We start from the raw sequence: 27,124 nt of genomic DNA, 5'->3' as shown, positions 1-27,124 counted from the left end.
TTTTTTTTTTTTTTTTTTTTTGTTTCTTTTGAAAAAATTGTCTTATCTTCATATCTTGTGATGTGTTAAACTTGTAATTTGTTGTTGTTGTTGTCGTTGTTGTTGTATATATGCAACTTATCTTTGCGAGTGACTCAACTATATGTGTTATATATACAACTTTTACATTAGCATCTACAACAACTTTAATTGCTACTATATATATATAGACGTCGATGATACTTATAGAGATAGGGAGAAGATTTATTTACACCTGCTCTTTTCCAAATAGACCATAGAAGCTGAGGTCCAAAATGTTGTTGGTTGATAGGAAAACCTCTCTAGCCTAATAATGATATTTGATGATAATATGAACTTGTATAGCGCTACAATTCCACTATGTAGGTGATCTAGGCAATATTTCCGACCCGAAGTCGTTGAACCGAACCCTACATAAGTTATGTAAAATTTGGTTTGATTTTAGTTTCTCCTCGAAAATTAATCGGTAGGGATTTGGATTTGATTCGGTAACCAGTTTTGGTTCGATTCCAAACCGGTTGGTTTCAATATGTCCTTATTTTACATAATCGAACTTTTGTTTGTTATAAAATTTGATTACATTCCGAATGGAGAACATCACACTAAAAGACCAAATTTAACACTTATGAACCAAATCAAGTTTTAACCCAAAAATTCAAACTGAGTTGATCGATTAACCAAATTTCCTAATGTCATCTATATCTACTAGCTAGCTACAACATAATCAAGTACCTAAATTTGAATTCGACATAATTGAAACAACATTTAAATCGTTAGAAATATCTTCTTTTGGTTAAAAATATATATATTCATTTTTGTATTCCCATTCAACGCCGCGTGATTGATCTATCGGAGTCTTAAAGATGATAAACACTCAAACAATTATATGTCAGGTTTGTAAATCCATCCATGTTTTCCCCTATTTCCACGTGCTTATATATATATATATATAAATAATTTGAATTCGTTTTGTTAAGTTTTTAAAATGATGTTGAAATTTCTCACACAGGACCATAACATTTACAACGATAAATATATAGTTTCTTGATATTTTCATTTAACAAAGAAAACAAAAATCTGAAAAGGGGAATTTAATTAAAAGCAGAAGCAGGAAGGATCATGTCCAAACGCGTAAGGTGGAACAGCGATAACTTATTACGCTTCAGTATTATTAATGCATGAGATTTTAGGTTTCCTTTTTCATCCTCTGTCGTCAGTGATATATTAAATGAGATTGTAATAGCCACTCGACTGTTAGGATATTTTGAACTAGAAATGGAGATATAATTAACGACTCAATATTTATACAATGTGAGTCAATGACATAAGTCAATTGATTTTTAGTTAAAAATCCACAATCGTATTCGTTCCTTCAGTCACACAACTATTTTTGTTTTTTGTGTGTTTTTAGAATTTTAGGTGATATTGTGATTTATAAAAATAGTAACTTCACTAACATAAAATTGATATAGATGAACATTATCGAAAAAAACTGTTAATAATGAATTAAGATCACATTAATTAAGAAAAATCACAGTCTTAATAGTCCATTTCCCAATCACTCCTCGACTAGCATATGTAACAAAATGAGTTTTCTCTTATTTAGAAAATAATATCTTGGTAATTGTTATTTGAGTATAAAATCAATGGATTAGTGAAGATGACACTCTTGAAATAAATGGATTTCTGTATAAATTGAAATCGAATAATTATACAAAGTTAAAAAGATGATAACGATAAGTTTGAGGCTATGGTACTGACTCTTGTGTGAGATCTTTCATATGGATTGTTCCCGAGCTTGTTTACATGTGGAGCAGCATGCATTATGGACGTACATCTATACCTTCAGTTTCAGGGCGGCCTTCACTCTCTAGTAAACAAAGTTTACTTTTTATTTTTCATCCAAAAATGTCGAAGCAAATACTTCATAAAATTTTGTGTTTCTGCCTAACTAAACTACTAAAGTAATAGGAACAAATGTAGGATTTTGATTGAAAAAAATCTGCATGACACATATATGAATCAAGAACATAATTCTACAATAAAAACACTAACTATGAAACGGATTATGTAAATTTTTTTATTTAAATAGCACAAAGTTAAAACGGTAAAAATGTTTCGACCAAAAAAAGGTGTCGTTGTCGTTGTCTGAGCCACGTACTCACTCTGTTTCTCTCAAACAACATCACATGATGACTTCATCTCCCTTACACTAACTTCTTCACTCACCAAACTCTCTTTCTTCAATACCCGAGTTCTCCTTTTATGATCCGACCCGGTCTTCTCAATCACAACTTACGATGAAGCGGGGCAAGAAGAACCCGGATGCGGGTGACCCGTTATCCAACTCGGATACTCGAACCGGGTCTAGCGAAATGAATGCGACGAAACCAGGTTTGAGCTCGATGAAATCGATGGGTCTACTTCTTGCAGTTCTTATGGTTGCTTCGGTTATGTTTTCTCTGTCGGTGGTACTCAAAGACCCTCCTTCAGATGGTGTTGTGGAGGCTGACGCAGCTTCTAGGCTTCTTCAGATCAGATTGCACCCTGGTAAAATATTTGATTTTTCCTCTCTTTATTTTAAAGTGGATCAGCTCAAAAGTCCCCATCAGAAAAGTTACTATTTTTTTCTTATTTCTCCAAAATGGTTAGTTTTGTCAAATTAGGATAGTCATTTTTATGCTTCAATAAAGTTCAAACGATTTCTAGACATTTCCATGAAAAAGGTATAAAGCAAGCAAAATTGGTGGTATGTGTAGTTTAAGAACCATATATAAATTAGATGCATGTGTGTTTCCTTTTGCTATGTTTTAGCTACAATGTTAGTTGTTGACATGTTGTCTTCAAAAGATTCTACTTTTTATTCCATGTACTGTTGCATTAGTTACACTCATTGGTGGTTTTCTGATTTTCAGGCATCGATTCAGATGATGGATTAAGCGAAAAGAAGGAGCAGCTCGGCGACATTAATCTTGTTGCGTCTAGTTTTGATAAAGAATCATGCTTGAGTAGGTATGAAGCTAGTTTATATCGAAAGGAATCGCCTTTTAAGCAATCCTCTTACCTGGATTATAGATTACAAAGATACGAAGATCTTCATAGACGGTGTGGACCGTTCACTAGATCCTATAACTTAACTCTGGATAAACTCAACTCGGGCGATCAGTCTGATGGTGGAGACTCTGTTTGTAGATATGCGATATGGTTGAACTCTAATGGTGAACTTGGGAATAGGATGCTGAGTCTAGCTTCAGCTTTTCTTTATGCTCTCTTAACAAATCGGGTTTTACTTGTCGAACCAGGAGTTGACATGGCTGATCTTTTCTGCGAGCCATTTCCAAACACTTCTTGGTTTCTTCCCTTAGAGTTTCCACTCAAGAGCCGGTTCAATGAACAGTCTCTGCTTGCATATCGCCATGTTGATTCCAGTGACCAACAAAAGCTTTTCTTTTGCGAGGAAAGCCAAGTTTTGTTGGACGAACCCCCATGGCTGATCATGAAAGCAGATAGTTTCTTTCTCCCATCTCTCTTCTCAATCTCGTCATTCAAGCGGGAACTTGAAAAGCTCTTCCCGGAAAAAGAAACGGCGTTTTACTTCTTGGGTCAGTATCTCTTTCACCCAACTAATGTTGTCTGGGGTCTCATTACACGATACTATGGCACATATCTTGCTAGAGCTGATCAAAGAATAGGAATCTATATTGGGGTCTCTGAGTCTGGAAATGATCAGTTCCAGTATTTGGTAGATCAGATTCTAGCTTGTGGAACTAGATATAAGCTGCTTCCTGAAGTTGACAAACAGAGACATCTCCCTTCAAGCCAAGTTCTAAACCAAAAATCAAAGGCAGTGTTTGTCTCATCTTCTTCTCCAGGGTATTTTGAGAGTATCAGGGACATATATTGGGAAAACCCAACAGTGATGGGAGAGATCATCAGCGTTCAGAAGCTGAGTCACAAGGACTACCAAAAAACCTCGAGGAACATGGAGTATAAGAGAGCATGGGCTGAGATATACCTTCTGAGTTGTACTGGTGTGCTGGTGGTCACAAGCTCATGGTCCTCACTCATGGACGTGGCTCATGGCCTTGGAGGGTTGACGCCATGGGTATTGAACAAGACTGAGAACGGGACTGTCCATGAACCTTACTGTGTGAGAGCAAGGTCAATAGAGCCCTGTTCCCAAGCGACACTGTTCCAAAGCTGTAAAGATTAAAAGATGAAATAGAGTCTCTAGGGCTCTTCTTGTGCCTTTACTAGATCTTGTGAAGGATTTCAGAGTTTCTCAATAGACATGCAACGAATATTAGAATTAACTTAAATGTACTATTTCATGACTTGACAAGTTCTATATTCTTTCCAATACACTCTGTAAGTGTTCTTACTCACGTCTAAAGTAGTATACATTCAAAAGTAGAAAAACCTATGGATGAACCTCTATATGAAATGGGAAACAATATTAAAGGATTTTAAGACTTACAACAACATATAAGGATAATGTGTTTTTGCTATGTACACAGCTCGGAGACAATGGTGCTTTAACCTTTAACGGCCTGTCTGCAAATGGGGCACGAGCCGTGTCTGATGAGCCATTTATCAACACAAACCAGATGAAATATATGATCACATCTCGGTAAGCTTCGTGTGATTTCCCCTGTTTTGATGTCCTGTAAATGCAAAGGTGTAAGATGGACAAAGGGCCATGCTAAGAAGTGCAACAATTCATGTAAAAGCAATAGAAGCAGACGAAACCTGCAGACAAATTGTGCAGTGAGTGACCTGCCTCCTGACCATTTCGCTTGACATGATATAGCATGGTAGTTTCCTTAAAGAGTCACCCGATAATCCTCTAGCTTCCAGTTCACCATTAACATCATCCCGCTCTTCATAACTTACATCGGAAATTCTTAACTATAGAAAGTAGACAAAACTGCTTACATCAGTCTATCTCAATCGATTCAAACTAAAGGAGATTGCCTAACATCGAGTGAAACAGGAAGAAGTGGCATTTACAGATCTTGGATATGTAAAGAATCTAGCTATTCTTATATGGACTCAAGACACTAAAAGAAGTATGGGCCGACGTTGTTGGATAATAAGAGGCATCCTTCAAATACTTAAAAACTTGTTCACCAGCCATGTTCATATAGTAGCTATCAGCAGTGCTTTTTAGTGTTCTCTCAATAGTAGAATTTCAGAGAACAGTTTTAAGTATACACAAGAAGGTGAGCTAGAAAAGAACCTGCCAGTGGTGTGAATTTATCATTGTTGACATCAGTTGTTCATCTACTAGTCTTCCTCGAAAGAGTTGCTCTACAAAATCTGCCTGGATCCAAAACAAAATACCAAAGGCTCAGCTTACTCATATTTAACAGTCCCCCGGACTTCAAGGGTCGAGCTAAAAATCCTTTGTTAAATTGCCTCATGGCATCATTAACAAGGGAGTGCTTAGATTGAACAAACAATTAATAGGGACCAAACCAAGCCATCCTGTCATCCCATAATTCTGATGGCCCACAAGTAACATGTCAAGACTAAGTCATTATTTGTTTCACCAAACATCTTTTCTCTCATAACCCTTTCTCCATCTCGATCATAAAGTCAGTTGAAAAACTCCAAAAACCCTCTCCAACTTGACAAACGTGTAAGATTTTTTCAGAAGTTAGAATTAAAGACTAACCATAGATGATGGACCCCTTGATCCTGATAGCTCTAAATACCAGTACGCACGAGAAGCCTCCAACACTTCAACAGAGAGAATAGCTCCTGCAACAGCGCCAAGTGCAGCCCCACGGAGTACTCCATACTGGGCAGCTCTGCCTGCTACCGCACCAGTTACTGCTCCGGTGAAAGCTCCAGCTACAAGAGATTATTAATGAACAAGAATGGTTTTAACTAAACAATAAGAGCAAATAAATAACAAAGGGTTATAGGGATCATATAAAGATGAAACTTTTTTGTTCCAAACGTAGAGGCAACATCACTTTCCTAATCCCCAAACCCACGATTGGTCTACAAACTGAGAATGAAGGTCAGATCATTAGCGCTATTTAAAACACGTATGTTCATCAATACCCGGAGTTTTGACTAAATGGTCTCAACAAGACTGAGTCTCCTTGTTCATAAGAGGAACATTAATTTAAAAGTCGATGAATTTGGAGGACAGAACTAAGAAAGAGTAAGTCTTTAGATTCAACGACTCTATGCACATGCTCATTCCGTAATCTGTTCATCGCTATTTCAACCAAATTCCTCAGCAGGACAGAAAAAAATGTAACCTTTTCACAAAATTTTAGCAAGAGTTGACCAAAACTATAGAAACGAAGAACTTAGAATTTACAAGTAACAATCATTCGTCTTAGTCAAACTAAAATCTATGATCAGTCAAAATCAAATGCACAGACAAAAAAAAAAAAAGGATAAAAATGGAAACTTTAACTTACCCATAGCGAAAACTCCAGTAAGAGCGCCGGAGAAAGCGCCGGCGATCAAGCGAGAAACTGTATCGATCGTTGAGTCGGCGGCTCGTTCAGCCTCCACGGCTGGTGAAAGGATCGCATCCATAGAGATGAAGAAGAAAAGAAGAAGAATTGGATAGAGAAAAAACCTTTAGGGTTTGATGAAATATTCAGAAAAAGGAGATACTTTGTTGTTGGTTGAGAAAATTTAAGATGTCAGCCATGGAAGTTGAGAGACAAGGCACCGCTCGTAAAAGCAACGAAGACGGAACTCAAAATTATTATTCCTTAATTTGGTCCTTTTTTTTGGGGGCCTCTTTGATAAAAGTGAAAACTTATACCATTTTTTATAGTTATCAATTTGGTCCCCCACTTTTTTTTTTATTGGCTGTTTCATTTAATGTGTTTCTTATTTCAATAATTGGAGTTAAAATTCTCAACTACAGAATCTAAACTTGTCATACAAGAAACTAAACACCTCAAAACCTCACTAATCTCTCCCATCATCATCAGCTTCTTATCATTGTCATTATGTCCTGAAACAAACTCGGTGATAATGCTTCCGAGTTCAATCCAGCTTTTACCAGGCACTCTTCTCTTCCTAACACGATCCCTCATCTTCCATTTCTCATCCCACATTCCTTTCGAAGCATATATATTCGACAGCGCAACATAATCTCCGACATGATCATGGTCTAACTCAAAGATCCGTCTTTGAACTTCTTCTCCTAGCTCAACGTTTCCGTGAAGACAGCAAGCGCTAAGAAGCGTTCTCCATATCACAGCGTTTGGCTTTATCGGCATCTGATTTATGAACTCGTGAGCATCTTTCAAATGACCTGAACGACAAAACAAATCTACCATACACCCGAAATGAGCTTCTCTAGGTTTGAGATTGTAATCCTCAGTCATGCTCTTGAAATGTCGTTTTCCTTCTTCCACTAATCCACCGTGACTACAAGCCATCAAGACGCCGATGTAAGTCACATCATTTGGAGTAATTACAACGTCTTGGTTCTGATCAATCGTCTTCATTTTCTTGAAAAGTTCTAAAGATTCTTGAGCTTGACCGTTTAAAGCATACCCGAAGATCTAGATGTGTACGTAGTCACATCTTTTCTCATGGTTTCATCAAACAGTTTCCTCGCTTTCTCAACTTCTCCAGATTTCACGTACATGTTAAGAAGTGAGTTTCTCAGAGTTAAATCCATACCCAATCTTCGTTTTCTTTTAACACCGCACAAATAAATCCGTTCTCCCATCTGCACCGCACCTAAATCAGCACAAGCAGATAAAGCCACAGTCACAATCACTTCATCAAGTTCAATCTTTTCCTCTTCCATCCGTCGAAACAGCTCAATAGCTTCCACAGACCTCTCATTCTCATTGTAAGCTGAGATCATCGCTGTCCATAAGACAATGCTCTGTTTCTCAAGCGTTTCGTCGAACACTTGGCGTGCATCATCAACATCACCCGCCGCAGAGTAAAAACCAACTAGTGATGTTTGAATTTGAATCACTGTATTGAACCCTAGCTTCCTGACAATAGCATGGATCTGTCTACCGTCAAATGAGGAACCTTTCTGAGCTGACGAAGCTTTGATGGTAAACAAAACAGAGTAACTGTCGATAAAGCTTGGATTTTTCCTGAATCGATGCCGGAAATTTAAAAGGGCTTTGATTGGTTCCCCAGATTCAAGATAATGCTTCAAAGTGTGGTTAGATTTAAGCGATTTCGTATGGTAATGTAGAAGAAAGGAATCAAATTTGTTGATCACTCCACGCAAGATAAACCTCATCGTGTACATTTGCGTCTCTCAAGTTTAGATTTTTTTTAACCGTCGTTATAAAACCCAACAATTACATTATCTCATTAAGTCAAAGTTCTCAAAACAATGGCTTCGACTCTGGGCGGTGATGAGAGAAGCGAGATAGTGTTTTTCGATCTTGAGACGGCGGTTCCGACCAAACCGGGGATACCTTTTGCGATTTTGGAGTTTGGAGCTATCTTAGTTTGTCCGATGAAGCTAGTGGAGCTTCATAGTTACTCCACTTTGGTTCGACCCACCGATCTTTCTCTCATAGCCACGCTTACGAAGCGAAGAAGCGGTATTACGCGCGACGGAGTTCTCTCTGCACCTACCTTCTCTGAAATCGCTGATGAAGTCTACGACATTCTCCACGGTAAGTGTTTCTCTCTGCTTCTTTTTTTTTTTTTTTTTGTTTCTCTTATCTCTTATGCACGAAGCTACAAAGTATTGGTTTTGGTGTTCTGTAGGACGAGTTTGGGCGGGACATAACATAAAGAGATTTGATTGTGTAAGAATAAGAAACGCATTTGCAGAAATTGGTCTCTCTCCCCCGGAGCCGAAAGCTACCATTGATTCGCTTTCGTTGTTGTCTCAGAAGTTTGGGAAGAGAGCTGGTGACATGAAGGTCTCTCTTTTTTTTTTGTCTTCTCAATGATTAATATATCCAAGCCTACATAGCTTCCTTGTAACTTCGGAGATTCATCACTCATCAGAGTATCACAGTTTAACTCTTTTTGAATAATGTAGATGGCATCGCTTGCTACATACTTCGGGCTAGGAGATCAAACTCACAGGTAAAAAGAGTAAACGATACCCCCTGAGCCTTTTAACGATTCACCAGTTGTTTCAATATGGGACTAAAACATTGATATGATTCACCAGGAGCTTAGATGATGTCCGGATGAATCTTGAAGTTGTCAAGTACTGTGCAACCGTCTTGTTTCTGGTATTGCTGTCTTCTCTCATTTATCTCTTGAATAATGATTAACTCTAACTTAAAGGATTAGATTAGAGAGGTTGAGACATATTTGACTTCTTTCTATTGTTTGCAAATGTTTTGTCATCTTCCTTTAAGACACAACTCTGCAAGCCGTGAACTTGGTCTGCAAGTATTTGTCATATCAATGAGTTTAAGTACTTGGTGTTTGCATTGCAGGAGTCCAGTGTTCCTGACATTCTTACAGACAGTAGCTGGTTTTCTCCAAGAAAAAGTCCGAGAACACGAAGTAAAGAGAAGTCACTGCCAAATGGAGTCAGAGAAAGCCCAACTTCTTCCTCCTCGAGCCCTAAATCTGATCCGAGTTCGTCTTCCGTTGATGCCACAACCGTTAAAAACCATCCCATCATTTCTCTTCTGACAGAATGCTCAGAAAGTGATACATCTAGTTGTGAAATAGATCCATCTGATATAACCACTCTAATAAGTAAACTACATATTGGAACTCCTCAGACAGATGCTGCGGACGAAGAGAAAACTGTTAGACAGCCGGGTGAATCAATCGATCCCAATACCAAAGATGAATCATTTTTGGGCGTTAATGAAGTGGCTGTTTCTAGCATCAGGGCAAGTCTTATCCCGTCTTATCGTGGGACTCTGAGAATGAAGCTATTTCACAACAACACCCCTCTACATCTCTGTTGGTATAGCTTGAAAATTTGGTTTGGAATAAGCCGGAAGTTTGTGGATCATGAAGGTCGTCCAAAGATGAATATTGTTGTCAACATACCTCCTGATTTAAGCAAGATTTTGGACGCATCCGATGCTGCTGCACATAACTTACTGATTGACTCAAGCACAGGCTCAGGTTGGAGGCCTACGGTTATGAGGAAAGAAGGCTTTGCCAAATATCCCACAGCCAGACTGCAGTAAGTACTCAACACTCTCTCTGACCTTTTACATACGAGAATTTATCCACCGGGGAGTCTCTAACCTTTGTCACCATTCTTATCTGGCTGACAGAATAAGCTCAGAATCCAACGGAGATGATACAAGATGTAGAACCCAGGTATACCAAAGAGAAGAACCTCTGGGAACCAATCAAAAGCTCGATTTCAGTAGCGATAATTTTGAAAAGCTTGAGTCAGCGCTACTTTCTGGTACCCTTGTTGATGCATTCTTCTCACTTGAGCCTTACGATTATCAGCAAATGGCAGGGATACGTCTAGCAGCCAGAAAGTTGGTAATCCACCAGAAAAAATGATCTAGCCAAAGAAATTCATGCCTCTGTCTCTTACTGGTCAGTCGGTGAGCACTTTTGGTCATTCCCATTTTGTAGCATGTAATATTAAGGAATATCTGAGTCTCTGCTAACTCGTGAGAGATTAGTTAGTAGCTAGGAAGAAGGACATTAGTATTTTAAGAATGATCTGTCTTGTACCGATCAATAGAGACACCACAATGTAACAGTCATCCTGATTACACAGTCTAATATTATTGATTCTTTAAACATCTTTTCCGAAGTTAGTACTTGCCAACGAATTTGAAGTGTCTGAAACTTGAATATAGCAGTCACGAGCAATAACAAAAGTATGAAATTTCTCCATATATTTGACTGAAGAAAACACAAAAACATCTATGGAAAAAAAGAATTTGCAGCTAAAGTATTCTTGCAAACAACAACAAAAAAGAAAAAAAAAAAGCAGAAGAAATAGTAAAATAGCAAGTACAGGCAAACAAATTTGCTTTGCATTTGTGAGTGTCATATATTTTTACCTATACGTGTCCACGATTTCATGAGAGCTGAGCCTATCCTCTCTTTCTTTTCCTCTAGTTCTGTGGTTTGGTTTCCACTTGTGTTCTGCGAATATCAAACTTGTCTACAAACTCCAAAGGAGTGACTGTCTCATTTCTGATCCTCTTAATCTTGGGGCTCAACAATCCCCTATGGCCAAACCCATACAGCTTGAGCACTTGATTGTCTGCAAAATTGAAGGCCCTCTCCATACTCTTCAAGCACCTCTCGACTGCATAATCAGCATAGCTACCACATGGTTTACATCCAACGAAATGGGTCACAAACGGCCATCTCTCATCACCCAATCCTGGGTGATACTTCTCTACCATCTCCTCATATCTATCAACCAAACCTTCCCAAAACCCGTGCAAATAGTATTGATTCTCCACAAACACTTTCTCCATCCATGTATCTTTCTGAGAAAGCAGAAGATAGATCAATGCTGACTGATCGTCTGCCTCAAAAGCTGGTCTGCCTTTCAGATAAGCCGTCAATACCTTCCCAGCCTCATCACGAATTGGCCCTTTAGGTCCCATAGGCGCCCAAGCATCTAACAAATCCAAAGACCACTGACAGTTCCTCAGCAGAAAACTACCAGTGTTCAAAGCAATCCAAGACTTCTGATCGAAGAGCAAGTCAGGATAACCGTGAATGACAAGATTATGCTTCTCATACCTAGCCAANAAAGTATGAAATTTCTCCATATATTTGACTGAAGAAAACACAAAAACATCTATGGAAAAAAAGAATTTGCAGCTAAAGTATTCTTGCAAACAACAACAAAAAAGAAAAAAAAAAAGCAGAAGAAATAGTAAAATAGCAAGTACAGGCAAACAAATTTGCTTTGCATTTGTGAGTGTCATATATTTTTACCTATACGTGTCCACGATTTCATGAGAGCTGAGCCTATCCTCTCTTTCTTTTCCTCTAGTTCTGTGGTTTGGTTTCCACTTGTGTTCTGCGAATATCAAACTTGTCTACAAACTCCAAAGGAGTGACTGTCTCATTTCTGATCCTCTTAATCTTGGGGCTCAACAATCCCCTATGGCCAAACCCATACAGCTTGAGCACTTGATTGTCTGCAAAATTGAAGGCCCTCTCCATACTCTTCAAGCACCTCTCGACTGCATAATCAGCATAGCTACCACATGGTTTACATCCAACGAAATGGGTCACAAACGGCCATCTCTCATCACCCAATCCTGGGTGATACTTCTCTACCATCTCCTCATATCTATCAACCAAACCTTCCCAAAACCCGTGCAAATAGTATTGATTCTCCACAAACACTTTCTCCATCCATGTATCTTTCTGAGAAAGCAGAAGATAGATCAATGCTGACTGATCGTCTGCCTCAAAAGCTGGTCTGCCTTTCAGATAAGCCGTCAATACCTTCCCAGCCTCATCACGAATTGGCCCTTTAGGTCCCATAGGCGCCCAAGCATCTAACAAATCCAAAGACCACTGACAGTTCCTCAGCAGAAAACTACCAGTGTTCAAAGCAATCCACGACTTCTGATCGAACAGCAAGTCAGGATAACCGTGAATGACCAGATTATGCTTCTCATACCTAGCCAAAGGGATCTGAAAGAGAATGTCAGTGAACAAAGCATCACTATCCATCCACCAGATCCACTCAACTTCAGGATGAGAGAGCATCAACCTCCTAATCATGGGCAACTTAGCCCAGTAGCCAGCAAGTTCCTTATCCAAATGAGCCATGTTGTACACAATCTCAATGCCATGAAGCCTACAATAATCAATCTTGTTCTTAACAGATTTCAAAAGATAATGGTCACCAATGGGGTTATCACAAGGCTTGGGAGGAGAACCAGTTAAAAGCAAGATCCGAGCTCTGCCATTGACAGTACTAGGAAACTCAGGGTTCTGATTCAACCATACCTTACGTTGACTATCCCAATCAGTGATCTTAGGACCTAGAACATAAGTGGCATTGGGACTCATATCACCTTCCTGAGGCTCATCCAAGTCGGTTGGATCCGAATCAGATCGGATCTCAGCAAGAATCCGGTTAGTCTCCTCAATAATGTTCTGGTTAACCGCATCTGCGCTTGAGCTTCCGAGGTTACCAACACCGATTGTGCCACGTAAGACGAGGATTGTGACGAAACCACATAGAATCGTGATCTTGATGTTGTTAAACGTCTTCTGCATCTGCCTACCTCGAGGCAACAAACCACCACGACCACCACCACCTCTTCCTCCACCGTTCGCTACAGTCGTCGTCGGAAGTCCTCCGCCGCTTCCGGATGGTCTCTTATGCGCCGGTGACCCATCTTGACCCATGTCTCTCTCTCTCCCTACCTCACAACGTCTCTCTCTAGAATTCACTTACAGGTTTGCTACCATCAAAATCTGACCTTTTTTATGTTTTTGCTATGGAAACACAAGTCTGTGTAGGTTTCTTCTCTCTCTCTGTACTTAAATTAACGACGGATCTGAGAATAAAGATCAGATCTTTAGCATGATTCCGATCGGAGAGAGAGAGAGAGAGGGAAAGAGAAAAGATTTGACGATCTGAAGAACCCTAATTTAAAATTAGAATTAAACCCAATAATGCGGAAACATTGTCATTACTTTAAAACATATATTGTCGGAGAGCAATGCCTTCGTTCGATCCAGAAACTAGCCCAAGGAGCGAAGAAGATCTAACGCGTACAGCTCACTCACACCGACAAAATGTTTTTAATTTTTTTTACTTAAACCGGTTTCACAGTAAAATGTTAATGACCGAAGTAAACCGATGGTTCAATTCAATTTAACTTTGGCGATATTGAAACGGTGCGTTTCGTGGTTTAAAAACGAACAGCTATGGATAAGGTGAGGAGAGAGAGAGAGAGATTGATGGCGGCGGAAACCTCGAAAGGCGTTTCAGTGTCACCATGTTTCCCGACGCGTGTCCCTTTTTCAGCGAAACGACGCCGCTTTATAGTTTTTCTGTAATTACATATCTTCATCTCTTTTATGATCTGATAAAGTTTGTAACTTGAGACTTTTATCCTCTCGTAGTGGTATGTTTCCTTCTCTGTAACTTGTTTCTGTAACTCTGTTCATTGCTGTTTTTGTATGTTCCGTCTCTCAAATCTTTGTGGGTTGGATTGTGAATTTTATGTGTAATTTAGGTTCAAAGTGAGTATCTTTGTGGACGCCGTCATTGTTATGTGGAAATTAGCTTCAAAATCCATCAAAGGAGGCTTTAAATCACAGGGAGGAGAAGAAGCTGCCACGAAACCGACAAAAGCTCCTTGTGATACCTCTGGGGATGGAAGAAAGAGAACAAAAGAAGAGAGATTGGAGTGTCCCATTTGCTGGGAATCATTCAACGTCGTTGAGAATGTGCCTTATGTCTTATGGTGTGGTCATACTATCTGCAAGTATTGTCTTTTAGGCCTTCAACGTGCTGTTGTCATCAAATCCTCAGCTTTACCTTTCCAGCTTCCTTTCTTCGTTGCTTGCCCTTGGTGCAATGTTCTCTCTTTAAGGCTTGTTTGCAATGGAACCATCAGATTCCCTTCCAAGAACTTTTACCTTCTTTGGATGGTCGAAAGCGTCAATGGCTGCAGATCTCAATCGCGTACTGACGACAAGAGGGTAGCTTCAGGGCAGAGAGACGTGAGAAATAGGTGTGGTGGAGTGAGTGATACGGCCTCAGATGATGAACGGGTACTGGACAACAATCGCAGCTGGTGGAATGGTGTGACCAGAGGATACTTTAGAACTGGGAGACTCCATGACTCGGTATGTAAGTCTATGGCTCTTGTTGCTCATTTGCTTGGTAAGTTTCCTCTGGTAGTCATATTCCTGCTGATGGCTTTATATGCAATCCCTGTGAGCGCTGCAGTTCTTGGGCTCTATTTCTTTGTCACGTTTGCTTTGGCTGTCCCCTCGTTTATTGTCCTCTATTTTGCCTTCCCGAGCTTAAACTGGCTGATTAGAGAGATTGCAGCCTGATACATTGTACTGTTGTCACTTTGTTCCTGTATGTTTTGTGACTTGTAAGAAACATGAGATAGAGCCAAAGTTGTTTACACTCAATATAGAATAGAAGAAGAAATATTTCTTATTTCAGATTGTGTCTCTGTACATAGCGAACAAAACTACCTTTCTCTATCTCTCTCTCTGTTTGACAACAATGAGATTCTGTGTACAAGAAGAATCAGAAACAATGGAAACGAAAAATGGGAAGAAAGAAAACTCTGCTGTTCTGTATAAATCTGAAAGAAGAAAAGAAAGAAAGATTTTTACATTTCTCTGTAATCTGGTGAAGGTAAGCCATTGAAGAGCTCGGCTTTACCGGAAATCTTAACTAACATAGCTAGAACTTCTTTCATGTTTGGTCTTGCCTGAGGATTGTCAGCTGTACACTTCACACCAACCTTTAGTAGCTCAGTCAATTGCTCAGCTCCGTTCCCTGGTTTTGTCCCTGACAGGGTAAATGGCGAACCTTTGGCTGTCATGTTACCTGTCATTACCCGTCTTGCCCATTCTACCAAGCACTCTTCTCCTCCATCAACAGCTCTTCTACCTGTCGCGAGTTCCATGATCAATATTCCGTAGCTGTAAACATCTCCTCTTGTGGTCGCTTGCCAAGTTTGTCCATACTCAGGAGCTACATACCCAATTGTGCCTGCGATCACCGTGCTCACATGGCTATCTCCTGCATTTAAGAGTCTTGCTAGTCCAAAATCTGTCACCCTCGCATTTCCGTGTCTATCCAAAAGAACGTTGCTTGCTTTCACGTCTCTGTGAACGATGGATGGGTAACATTCGTGGTGCAAAAACACTAGTCCCCGTGCTACATCTGTAGCTATATCAACACGTTTCCTCCATGGAAGTTTTGTTTTGTCTGTGATGAGCTCCTCTAAGCTCCCGCCTCCCATGTATTCATGCACCAAGATTTTCTCTGACCCATCTAGGCACCATCCGTACAGCCTCACGAGGTTCGGATGTGCCCAATCACCAAATGCGTTGGCACTTAGAACTTCCATTTCAGCTCTGAACTCTTTCTCTGCTTCTGTGCCTTCTCTCTGCAGCTTCTTGACTGCAACTTCTCTGCCATCAGGTAATACGCCTCTGTAAACAGTTCCATATCCTCCCCTACCTACCACTCTCTCCTCGGAGAAGTTACTGGTTGCTTTCAGAATGTCAGCGTATGTGAATGTTGATTTGTCTAAGCGAATAACCTTGATTTTTCCTGATAGCCATGGCGATGATCCGCCTGAACTGGAAGTCACGTCATGTCTGGTTTTCGACCCATCTAAGAGATCAGTCTCCGCATCCCTTGAAGCCTTAGCAACCATGAGAATAATACCTGATACCACTAAACATGCAATAAACGCCAATGCAAGAGCCAAGGAAATCCAAATCAAAAGAAGAGTTCTTGGCCTGTTTCCTACGATTTGGTTGGAAATCTTCCTCGTGTTGTTCCCTGATTGGTTGAAGAAACTAGGAAACTCCAGCAGCGGATTCCCAAAAAAGGATTCTTTGTCAAAGGTTGCTACTTGTCCCGTTGTTGGTATTGAACCAGAAATGAAAGGGTTATATGACATGTTGAACTTGCTCAGCTCATTCAAGTCATTCAAACTCATTGGAAATTTTCCTGAGAAATTGTTGTAAGACAGATCAAGATTCTGCATGCACTTCAGATTTCCGATTTCTTGAGGAATCTCGCCTGAAAATTTGTTCCGGGTGAGGTTGAGGAATGAAAGAGGCAATTTTCCTATCTCTGAAGGCAGTTTCCCCTCAAACTCATTGAAACCCAAATGTAGTGTGCTTAGCTTGTCCATCTGAGAGATACTTGCAGGAATCTCACCTGAAAGCTTATTTCCACTGAGCTGAAGATAGGCTGAAATTTCAAGTGTGCGTACCGTGGAACCAGCAGTGCAGACAGGAAAAAGACCGTACCCTTTAAGAACATGGTCCCATAGGCTTCTGCAACTCTTTTTGGTAAGAATTGCGTATACAAAGTTGAAAGGAGGGAACTCTGCTGGAATCCATCTCCTCATCGCCAAGCATTCACCGGAACCAGCAATTATCTTGTCGTTGTCTTGCCTATTCACTTCAAACGTTGGAAGAGGATTACTACCCATTTTAGTCAATTCAGGATGGAATCTACCAGAGAGCTGGTTGTTTGCCACGTTAAACCACAAAAGGCTCCTGCAGTTGCCAATCTCTCGGGGGATTTCTCCTGATAGAGAGTTATTTGCAAGCATTAGCCACAAAAGAGAGGTCAAATTTCCAAATGAAGCTGGTATTGAACCGGTCAGCTTGTTAAAGGAGAGATCGAGTGCTTGAAGCCCCGGCATGTTCCCATACTCCTGCGGTATGTTGCCACTGAAGTTATTATAAGCAAAGATCAAGAACTTCAAACTTTGGATCTGGGAAACTTCAGCAGGTAAATCTCCCGAGAAGTTGTTGTAGCCCAAATCTAGCCTTAAAAGATTAGGTAACTTGAGGATGTTGGAAGAACGGATGCCTCCAACGTATGAGTTCGCATGCAGGACCATATACTTTACTTGAGTGAATCTTCCAAATATTTCTTGAATGTCTCCTCCAAACTTGTTTCTGCTCAAATCCAGAAATATCAAGTTGGTCAAGTTTAGGAGAGTTTCCGGAATGTCTCGAGAGAATGTATTATTACCCAAGTACAAACCTCTGAGAGAGGATATGGAACCTATCTCAGCTGGAATTTTCCCTATGAACTTGTTTCCCCACAGATTCAGTACACTTAGATTCTGACACTTCGAAACTTGGCCTGGAAACTCCCCACCAAAACTGTTCCCAGATAAATCCAACACTTCCAAAATGCAGTTCCCCCTGAACATGGAAGCTGAGATATTCCCGGAGAGAAAGTTATCAGCAACTGAAAACTGGAGCGTCCTCCCAAAACCATCCCACACTTGTCCACTGAACCCATTGGAACTCAAGTCAACATACTTGAGATTCCTACACCCGTTGAAGATGTCATCGATTCTGCCAGTAAAGTTGTTTGTCGACAGATTTGCAACAACCAAGCTGTTGCAGAACAATGGGAAGCTAGACTGGATATCACCCGCAATCCTATTCACCGACAGATCAAGAACCTCAAGATTTGACAAACCAGGTAAGCTAAGCTTTCCTTTAATGATATTATGAGAAAGATTAAGATGCTTTAGGTTGTGACAACGGCTCAGGTCATCAGGAATCGACCCTTCGATAGTGTTCCTAGATAAATCGAGATACGTGAGCTGCGTTAACGCCGAGAAGTTCCCAAACAAAGTACCTGAGATGGTGGAATCACTTAGATTGATCCCTGTAACTCTACTTCCCGGAGGTGTACATATGATCCCAGGCCAGTTACACACATCTTGCTTCTCCCTTTTCCATTCTGTATAAACTCCTCTGTTCTGTGGGTTTCGTGATTCGAGATACGATCTCAGGCTTAACAAGGCTTCTCTATCGCTGTCCAGAGAATCTCCAGCCACTACTAAGGCTGCCATGGGAAACCAAAATAAAAAAAACGAAAACTTTCATATAGCTTATCGATGCCAAAACAGAGTAAAAACAAACAAAAAATGAAACTTGCGAGATTCCATAACAGAAATTGAGAAGAAGCAAAAGTCTCACCTGTGATGAAAACGAAGAGTAAGAAACAAACAAAGCGAAAAGACTCAGAATCATCATCAGCCATGAACACACGTGTCACAATAGTCATCGTCGTCTTCCTCCTCCTCCTGCTCCACTTCGTCTTCTTCGTGAGTCTGCTGCGTCTTTATCGTTGTTGGCGTCTTCGTCGTCCTCTTTGGTTGCGAGGTTACTGAACAAGGTGTGGGAATTATCGGAGAAGAAGAAGAAGAAGATGAATTTCATGGAAGTTCATGTGAAAATGGGATTAGAGAAGAAAAAAAGGGAAGTTGGAAAAAAACAAACAAACCAGCACGCACGTAGACTAAAAGCAACTGAAACCAAAAAAAAAAAAAAAAGAAACTTTGAACATCACACAAAGATTTATTCCTATTTATTAGACTTTTCTTACAACCCAAAAAAAAAAAATTTGATTACAAAAAGGTAAAATTGAATCACCATCATGTATATTATTATGCTAATTTTGACCCAAACAAAAAAAATAAAACGTATTTATTACGTTACCGCATTTGTTGAACATGTTGAAAATGTTTGAAACCAAAAATATTATATATCCTCAATGAAGTTGTTTAGAACAAAAACAATTTAATCGACTACATCAGTGTCATATGACTAAGCATACCTCTTTGTTCTCCATATTAGAAAGTTTACAAAAAAAAAAAAAAAAAAAAATTACATATATAATTTTTATTTTTGATTCACCATTAGCTTTTCTTTATAATTTTATTTTTTATTTTTGATTCACCATTAGCTTTTCTTTATAATCTTGTTGCGCACTCAAGAACAACATATCCTAGTGGGAACATTTTTACGCTAAATATCGAAAATGTGTGTTAAGTTTTAGAAATTTTTAATCTCGTGATTTGGTTGATTAATATCATAGTTAACTCAAGGGGAAAAAAGAATTAGGTGAGCAGTTGTGACATCTAAGTTGACCGGTTCAGAAGAGTTTGACTTCGTGTCAGAGTTGGTAAAGTTCATATAAAAGCTGTTCCTTAATGTAAATCTTTAATTACGTTTACACATGTATGTGTATGGTGAATGCGACTAACCGAGATTTGAAAGTAAGTTCTCTAAACTAATGTGTAGAATACAGTTAATAAAAATGTAAGTAAACAAATTTGAAAATTTCGGAATTAAGATATTTTTCTAAAATTGGTTAACATTAAAATACATGTATATGGTGGTGGGTCATATATATATGTGATTCATATGGACGGCAGTAGTTGACTTACTTAGGTGCTTTGACCAATGTTTTATTTTTTAAAATCATTGTTAATCATCAAATCTCTCATTTTATTCGTTTTTTGTTTTCCCGTTATTTATCTCTATTTTTTTTTCTGTCTCTGTCATAAGTCAAATGCGTGTATTATTATACCTTGATTAGTCTTAAGTATTCAATTAGTTGAATTGTATAAGGTACAGTATATAACACTTCGTGACAGACCATTGAATATTTTTTTTCAATTAGAAAATTCAGAGGCTTACTTTTCTCTTCCATTAACAGAACAATATAATTTTTTAAAATTATTTATTTTATGTGTAAAAGTAGTATTTTAAATCAGAAACAAATCAAACTATTCAAGCTGTTGATAGATGATGCAACAAGATTTAAAGATATATAAGCATCTAAGTTTAGTAGTCTATAAGTTTAAAAATCGACAAGTGTAATAGTCATGATTTATGTAGCTTAAAATATACAATTTGTAGCTGCAACTATTCTAATCATACGAGGATATTGTATCATTTCTCTACTGCCACATATGTTTCAAAATCATTATATTACTCTTCCAAATATATATTCATGTTGTGGCTTCTGACACTTGAACTCGTAATGATCTAAAGTCTGAAATTTTTCAAAGTGGTACCAATTTTAAAGTTTTGAATTCCCCACCAAATTGAAACGAGGAAAAAAAGAAAGAAAGTAAAATGGTCCAGTCAACACAAGGACATGTGAATGGTAATGAGCCAACATTATAATTGTTCATGCAAAAACAACTAAGGCGACCAAAATGTCATGTTTCTTTTGGTATGGTAAAAGTCCATGCCTCTTGAAAGCGACGTTGTTTGTGCCGCGCGTTCAGGTTTTTCTCTCCGTACCCATTTGCTGTTCGATGTTTCCATTGGTCAAATTCAACATTATCACACGACACCAATTAGTAGCATTGGATCCAATTAGAGAAAGTATGGTAATTACTAAATATCCCACCCACTCGAGCTAGTCTAATCTTTGTCAAATCGTGACATGATCGGAACCAAACCCGAGTTATTGAACCTTGAATATCCTTTTAAACAGTTAAAAGGTTTCGAGGGAACCTAGAAGCCTAGCTCAATATAAATATACAAGGAATATAAGCAAAGCATGAAGCATCTTTTTTCAAGCAAGCATGAAGCAAAGCATTTACACATATATCAGAAATTGTCAACTGGCAAACAATAGAACAACTGAACAAGTAGATGATGGAGAATTATATATTGATAAACAATAGAATAAGTAAATGAACTTTTAAAAGTCATTTTGTAATCCAGGTTTCAACGGTTGGAAAAACTGATCTCTCGTGTATTGATATACAATAGAACAAAGTAAATGGAAGATCATAGTAAATAAAACTGCCTCAATATGTCTCTTTATGAGATATATACTTAACTGGACTCGAATACAGTGAAATACAATTTTGTAGGTTTGAGTCTTTTGCTGAACAAACAGGTACGTCTGATATAGAAAAAAACCTCATGTTTAAAAGAGAAGTATTCTGTAAATAAAGGAGTTAAATGTAATTTTTAGAAATAACCAAATTTTAATGTTATTTCACAATTAGTCCTTCCTTCTTCTTCTTCTTCGTCTTCCCTGTCTCGAGTAATTTAGCTGTGCAAATTAAGTTTCTTCGATTTCTCTCTCAGACCAATCGTGCTTTCCTCCGAATCCTTAAACGTAAGTTTCTTTCATTTCTCTGTCGATTTCCAAATTTATGTCGAATTAAGCCAAAAAAAAAACCTGATTGTTCCCGTTGTATTGTAGAACCGTTAAGTCTGGATATAATCGCATAGTTTTTAGAATTTGGGAATCGGAAAATTTTGAACTTGATGTTTAGGAAACGGAACCTAGTTTTGGATTTGTTGCGCCGAGTTGATCGATGTGACTTAGAAACCCTAGTTTCACGGGGCTTATGGAGTCGCGCAGTTTCCACACTTCCCAGATCGGCTCTGCTTGCAACAGATAATGCTGACATTGGTAGTACTAAGCAAACTGGGATGTTTTCACTAGCTGGGGAATTAGCTTCTCTTGTAGAGGAATCTTCTCATGTTGATGATGATAATACCAAATCCACCACGAGTCGTATGGAACTAAAGCGATCTCTCGAACTCCGTTTGAAGAAACGAGTCAAGGAGCAGTTCATTGATGGGAAGTTTAGTGAGCTGTTGAAGAAGGTCATTGCGAGACCTGATACTCTTCGGGATGCTTATGATTGTATCAGGCTTAACTCCAATGTTTCTATATCAGAAAGAGATGGAAGTGTTGCGTTTGATTGTATTGCGGAAGAGCTCTCTAGTGGGGTGTTTGATGTTGCTTTCAATACTTTTTCGGTTACGGCTAGAGATAAAACAAAAGAGGTCCTTTTCTTGCCTAGTGTAGCTCTTAAAGTTGTTCAAGAGGCTATTAGAATAGTCCTGGAAGTCGTTTTTAGTCCTCATTTTTCTAAGATTTCACATAGTTGCCGAAGTGGAAGGGGACGTGCCTCTGCATTGAAGTACATTAGCAACAACATTTCTCATTCTGATTGGTGTTTCACTTTGAGCCTGAGCAAAAAACTTGATGTTTCTGTTTTCGAGGACTTGCTCTCTGTAATGGAGGAGAAAATTGAAGACAGTAGTTTAAGTTTCTTACTCCGTTCTATGTTTGAAGCCAAGGTGCTGAATCTTGAGTTTGGAGGATTTCCCAAGGGCCATGGTCTTCCACAAGAAGGGGTGTTGTCCCGTGTATTGATAAACATATATCTTGATCGGTTTGATCATGAATTTTATAGAATCTCAATGAGGCATGAAGCCCTTGATCTTGATTCAAAGACCGATGCAGATAGCCCAAGCTCAAAACTTCGTTCTTGGTTTAGGAGGCAGGCAGGAGAACGAGATTTGAAAAGTACTCCGGAGCAGGACAATGCTCTCAGAGTTTATTGTTGCAGATTTATGGATGAGATATTTTTCTCTGTGTCTGGTTCCAAGAAAGCTGCGGTTGATATCAGATCTGAAGCTATATGTTTCTTACGGAACTCACTGCATCTGGACATCACAGATGAAACAGACGCGTCACCATGTGAAGCGACCAGTGAGCTTCGTGTTATGGGTACCTTGGTTAGGAAAAATGTTAGGGAGAGTCCCACTGTCAAAGCTGTTCACAAGCTAAAGGAGAAGGTTAGGCTTTTTGCATTGCAGAAAGAAGAGGCCTGGACCTTAGGTACAGTCAGAATTGGGAAAAAATGGTTAGGACATGGACTGAAGAAGGTCAAAGAGTCAGAAATCAAAGGCTTGGCGGATCATAACTCTACCTTGAGTCAAATATCTTGCCATAGAAAGGCAGGCATGGAGACAGATCATTGGTATAAGGTCTTGCTTAGAATATGGATGGAGGACGTGCTAAGAACTTCTGCAGATAGAAGCGAGGAGTATATCTTGTCCAAGCATGTTATAGAACCTACTGTTCCTCAAGAACTAAGAGACGCGTTTTACAAGTTCCAAAGCTCTGCTGCGGCATATGTCTCTTCAGAGACGGCTAACGTGGAAGCGCTTTTGCCATGTCCGCGCTCTCATGATAAACCTGTTTTCTTTGGTGATGTTGTTGCTCCTACTAATGCTATAGGAAGGCGTCTTTATCGCTATGGATTAATAACAGCCAAGGGTTATGCACGTTCAAATTCTATGCTTATTTTGCAAGATACTGCCCAAATAATTGATTGGTTTTCCGGACTTGTTCGGCGGTGGGTGATTTGGTATGAAGGCTGTAGTAATTTTAATGAGATAAAAAATCTCATCGATAATCAGGTCAGAATGTCATGCATCCGTACTTTGGCAGCAAAATATCGAATACATGAAAATGAGATAGAGAAACGCCTTGATTTAGAACTGAGCACGATTCCCTCTGCTGAAGATATAGAACAGGATTTACATCAGGAGAAACTAGATTCTCCTGCTTTTGACAGGGATGAACATCTAACATACGGCCTTTCCAATAGTGGTTTGTGTTTATTGTCTTTAGCTCGATTAGTGAGCGAGTCAAGGCCTTGCAATTGCTTCGTAATTGGTTGCTCGATGGCTGCACCTGCTGTTTATACTCTACATGCAATGGAGAGACAGAAGTTTCCTGGTTGGAAAACTGGATTTTCTGTTTGTATTCCTTCTAGCTTAAATGGAAGGAGAATAGGGCTGTGCAAGCAACACCTCAAAGATCTATATATAGGTCAAATATCACTTCAAGCCATTGATTTTGGAGCTTGGAGATGATTACATTCTCTCATCTACAAGACTCCTGCAAGTTGTTAATATCTCTTCCTAGGTCAAGTCTGATTGGTTTTAGACAGTTTGTTGAGCTCTGTGTACTGATGTCTAGCAAATCTAAGGTCCGCTGATTATTGTTCTGCAACTGTTTTAGTTTTGAGAGGCCTTCTGCAGTAGCACAGTTTGCATACCCTCAGAATCTAAAACCATGGCATTAGCTGGTCTTATGGGCTTATTCTAGGTGAAATGGCTTTGGGTGGCTTTCGCAATATAACTTCCTTCACTTTTGATGGTGTTTTCCAATGCTTAGCTTCTTGAAACTTGTGTTTTTTTTTTGCTCACGGTTGATTCGCTGTGCTGCAGGTTTTGAACATCACAAATGGAATTAGCAGATCGAGCAGTCGGGCTGCTACTATCTTCGATCAGCTTATCCATATTCACATACTACACTTTCTGGGTCATCATCCTGGTAAGAGGCAACACCACATAATTCATCTCCCCTAAGTTCCTTAGAAAGACGTTGTCAGTTTGATGTACCATTGTCATATAATGTTTTGGATATTACAAGGAAAAGCTCACTGTGTTATAATATTCCTTTGTACAGCCATTTGTAGATAGTGATCACTTCATCCACAAGTACTTCTTGCCTCAAGACTATGCCATTCTCGTACCTGTCTTCGCCGGCATAACCCTTCTCTCTCTCCTTTCCGTATTCATCGGCATGGTCATGCTCAAATCAAAAAAGAAGAAGGCTTAAAATCAAACCTTTGGCTTTAGACAAACTTCTGATTATTTTCTAGAGTTGTGTGCCTACTTTGTTTTGGTCTTTGAGATGTTTAGTTCTGAAGTTAAAATGGTGTAGTTGAACCCGTCCGAGACTATGTCCTATTGTCTGAATACGTCACATACTATAAAATTCAAAGCTTTTTCCTTGGAAATTCTTATATTATTAATCTGACCGACTGATCATCATTAGAAACATTATGTTATGGTTTGATTTTAGGCTCCCTAACCCATTTACAGAAGATAATAATGATGTAGGTGAATGATGACGTTTTTCGAATAAAATTTTGACTATTGTATTTTTGTTTCTTCTTTTGTCTTTTGTGTTTTCTGCATATGGCAGTTACTGATCTATTCCCTTTTCTTTTCTGGTTTTGTCTTCTATAGATATAAAAAAATTAATTAAAATTGACTGATACGATACAAATTCATTTTGTTAGCCATACCTTTGGTGGAACTCACGAATCTTTGCAAGAAAAATATAGCATAAGTTTAGTGCTTAAATGTTGAGAAAAGAAAAAGAAATATAATGATAAATAGTAGTAGTAGTCATCATAATCTAAGAGCTGGCAAAGGCATTAGAGACACACACACACACACACACAAGTGAGTTCCTTCTTCTCTTTGCAATAATGATATGTCTTGTAATGAATTTTATTTTGACTTATCTTATGGAATTTAATCATAGATTTTTTAGCTTTATTAAAACCTCATTAGTCTAATGCTGTACTTACTTAGTGCTTATGGATAAATAATTTCAAGTCATCTTCGTACACTTTCAATTAATCAAATACTTCTTTTTTTTTTGGTCGACCAACAACGAAAAATCAAATACATACAATTCAAATTTCTTTTTTGTTGTTTCTTATTTTGGCCACACACGCTTTGAATTCGGTTTCTACCACATTTGTATAGTCCTATTCTTTATTTCAACAAAAAAGTTGTCATTAACTATTTGCTAAATTGAGTTTCAAAATTTTTGGAAGGTGTAGATTCGATTTCTTCAGACCAGAATCATAAATGCATGTTTTCTTCTTTTGAATTTTATTTTCCTATTAATTTAATTTTTTATATTTTATTTTAAAAATTGTATCGTCGGCTTACCGTAATTAAAAAAAAAAAAGAAAATAAAGAGAAAACATTCTTCTATCTATCTATCTAGCTGTTGTTGTTGTTGTTGTTCACATTATAACAATACGAAGTATCACTCGAATCCGGATCCGAATTACGACAAACGGATCTTTATCGTGACGGCGCCGGAGTTTTCGGAACTACACTCACTTCACTTGTGGTTGTTCTTGTTGTGAGGAGTTAATCGAGAATTCTGTTTTTTTTTTTTAAAAAAATGGGTTGCGTTAGCTCGAAGCAGACGGTCTCTGTGACGCCTGCGATAGATCACTCATTCAGAGAAAATGAAAACAACAATGAGTGTTCTGGATCGGGTCGAGAGGATCCGCCTATCCCGACGTTGAAGAAACTCGTCTCATGGAGGAGTAAGAGTGGGAAGAGGAGGAGTCAGAAGACCGGTAGTAGTGAGTTGGGTAACGAGTCTGGTCGGGGTAGTGACTCGCTGAGTTTCCGTCTCGGTAATTTCAGTAGATACCTTGAAGCTGAGCATGTCGCTGCTGGTTGGCCTGCTTGGTTAAGCAACGTTGCTGGTGAAGCTATCCATGGTTGGGTTCCCCTTCGATCCGACTCTTTCGAAAAGCTCGAAAAGGTTATAAATTTTTTTGACAATTCTGTTATGTGTTATGTCTATATTGTGAATGTAGTGTAATAAAGTTTTAGATTTTGGTTTTATTATGTAGATCGGACAAGGTACTTATAGCAGCGTGTTTCGTGCGGTGGAGAGTGAAACTGGGAGGATTGTTGCATTGAAGAAGGTGAGGTTTGACAATTTTGAGCCAGAGAGTGTTAAGTTTATGGCAAGAGAGATTTTGATACTTAGAAGACTTAACCATCCCAACATTATCAAACTGGAAGGTTTGATCACTTCGAAACTATCTTGCAACATACAACTTGTGTTCGAGTATATGGAGCATGATCTTACTGGTCTTCTTTCTTCCCCTGACATTAAATTTACCACCCCACAGGTTGGTTTGTATATATCATCATCGTCCATAATGTTGGTGGAGTTTTGTTTTTATGTATTTTGGTTGTGTGATCATTGATTTTTTTTTTTTTTTTT

The 27,124-nt window shown here is 38.8% G+C and overlaps 10 protein-coding genes and 1 pseudogene across 12 annotated transcripts in view; 7 read left to right on the top strand and 4 right to left on the bottom strand.

Moving 5' to 3' along the window:
• LOC104713078 (fucosyltransferase 3-like) lies at window positions 2,133-4,352 on the top strand. The gene is made up of 2 exons (XM_010430122.2): window positions 2,133-2,568; window positions 2,934-4,352. Exons 1-2 carry the CDS (start codon window positions 2,319-2,321, stop codon window positions 4,229-4,231), a joined length of 1,548 nt encoding a protein of 515 aa, XP_010428424.1. The 5' UTR covers window positions 2,133-2,318; the 3' UTR covers window positions 4,232-4,352.
• On the bottom strand, window positions 4,322-6,777 carry LOC104713079 (NEP1-interacting protein-like 2). Its single transcript, XM_010430124.1, has 5 exons — window positions 6,459-6,777; window positions 5,696-5,874; window positions 5,258-5,341; window positions 4,768-4,926; window positions 4,322-4,682 (listed from the first exon to the last, which is right to left on the bottom strand). The coding sequence occupies exons 1-5, from the start codon at window positions 6,577-6,579 to the stop codon at window positions 4,554-4,556; spliced, it is 672 nt and encodes a 223-aa protein (XP_010428426.1). The 5' UTR covers window positions 6,580-6,777; the 3' UTR covers window positions 4,322-4,553.
• Window positions 6,867-8,294, bottom strand: LOC104715839 (annotated as a pseudogene).
• LOC104713077 (protein NEN3-like) lies at window positions 8,310-10,731 on the top strand. Its single transcript, XM_010430121.2, has 6 exons — window positions 8,310-8,657; window positions 8,752-8,909; window positions 9,032-9,078; window positions 9,167-9,230; window positions 9,441-10,150; window positions 10,245-10,731. Exons 1-6 carry the CDS (start codon window positions 8,369-8,371, stop codon window positions 10,483-10,485), a joined length of 1,509 nt encoding a protein of 502 aa, XP_010428423.1. The 5' UTR covers window positions 8,310-8,368; the 3' UTR covers window positions 10,486-10,731.
• On the top strand, window positions 11,258-11,677 carry LOC109126238. The gene has a single exon (XM_019229457.1). The coding sequence runs from the start codon at window positions 11,273-11,275 to the stop codon at window positions 11,546-11,548; it is 276 nt and encodes a 91-aa protein (XP_019085002.1). The 5' UTR covers window positions 11,258-11,272; the 3' UTR covers window positions 11,549-11,677.
• LOC104713076 (probable xyloglucan 6-xylosyltransferase 5) lies at window positions 11,798-13,687 on the bottom strand. The gene has a single exon (XM_010430119.2). The coding sequence runs from the start codon at window positions 13,324-13,326 to the stop codon at window positions 11,947-11,949; it is 1,380 nt and encodes a 459-aa protein (XP_010428421.1). The 5' UTR covers window positions 13,327-13,687; the 3' UTR covers window positions 11,798-11,946.
• On the top strand, window positions 13,867-15,103 carry LOC104713074. Its single transcript, XM_010430116.2, has 2 exons — window positions 13,867-14,051; window positions 14,163-15,103. The coding sequence occupies exon 2, from the start codon at window positions 14,200-14,202 to the stop codon at window positions 14,989-14,991; it is 792 nt and encodes a 263-aa protein (XP_010428418.1). The 5' UTR covers window positions 13,867-14,051; window positions 14,163-14,199; the 3' UTR covers window positions 14,992-15,103.
• LOC104713075 (probable LRR receptor-like serine/threonine-protein kinase At1g74360) lies at window positions 15,080-18,986 on the bottom strand. Its single transcript, XM_019229456.1, has 3 exons — window positions 18,646-18,986; window positions 15,286-18,511; window positions 15,080-15,180 (listed from the first exon to the last, which is right to left on the bottom strand). The coding sequence occupies exons 1-3, from the start codon at window positions 18,731-18,733 to the stop codon at window positions 15,138-15,140; spliced, it is 3,357 nt and encodes a 1,118-aa protein (XP_019085001.1). The 5' UTR covers window positions 18,734-18,986; the 3' UTR covers window positions 15,080-15,137.
• Window positions 21,500-25,111, top strand: LOC104713072 (dolichol phosphate-mannose biosynthesis regulatory protein). Of its 2 annotated transcripts, none has more exons than XM_019229455.1 (3): window positions 21,500-21,595; window positions 24,517-24,622; window positions 24,758-25,111. In XM_019229455.1, the coding sequence occupies exons 2-3, from the start codon at window positions 24,533-24,535 to the stop codon at window positions 24,908-24,910; spliced, it is 243 nt and encodes an 80-aa protein (XP_019085000.1). In that variant the 5' UTR covers window positions 21,500-21,595; window positions 24,517-24,532; the 3' UTR covers window positions 24,911-25,111. The 2 variants fall into 2 exon arrangements, with proteins under 2 accessions (XP_019085000.1, XP_010428416.2); XM_010430114.2 differs by lacking the exon at window positions 21,500-21,595 and adding an exon at window positions 24,302-24,394 and having other exon boundaries at window positions 24,758-25,102.
• On the top strand, window positions 21,602-24,178 carry LOC109124887. Its single transcript, XM_019229454.1, has one exon. It carries the CDS (start codon window positions 21,748-21,750, stop codon window positions 24,157-24,159), a length of 2,412 nt encoding a protein of 803 aa, XP_019084999.1. The 5' UTR covers window positions 21,602-21,747; the 3' UTR covers window positions 24,160-24,178.
• The window catches only part of LOC104713071 (probable serine/threonine-protein kinase At1g54610), a 4,322-nt gene continuing 3,257 nt past the window's right edge, over window positions 26,060-27,124 (top strand). For both annotated transcript variants that reach the window (XM_010430113.1, XM_010430112.1), the window contains exons 1-2: window positions 26,060-26,653; window positions 26,745-27,029. In XM_010430113.1, coding sequence (XP_010428415.1) covers window positions 26,282-26,653; window positions 26,745-27,029 — 657 coding nt within the window. In that variant the 5' untranslated portion in view covers window positions 26,060-26,281. The remainder of the gene's footprint in view (window positions 26,654-26,744; window positions 27,030-27,124) is intronic.

This window comes from Camelina sativa, chromosome 9 (assembly GCF_000633955.1).
Source record: "Camelina sativa cultivar DH55 chromosome 9, Cs, whole genome shotgun sequence".
In the NCBI taxonomy this organism is placed as follows: Eukaryota; Viridiplantae; Streptophyta; class Magnoliopsida; order Brassicales; family Brassicaceae; genus Camelina; species Camelina sativa.
This window is presented reverse-complemented; position numbering and strand designations above follow the sequence as displayed.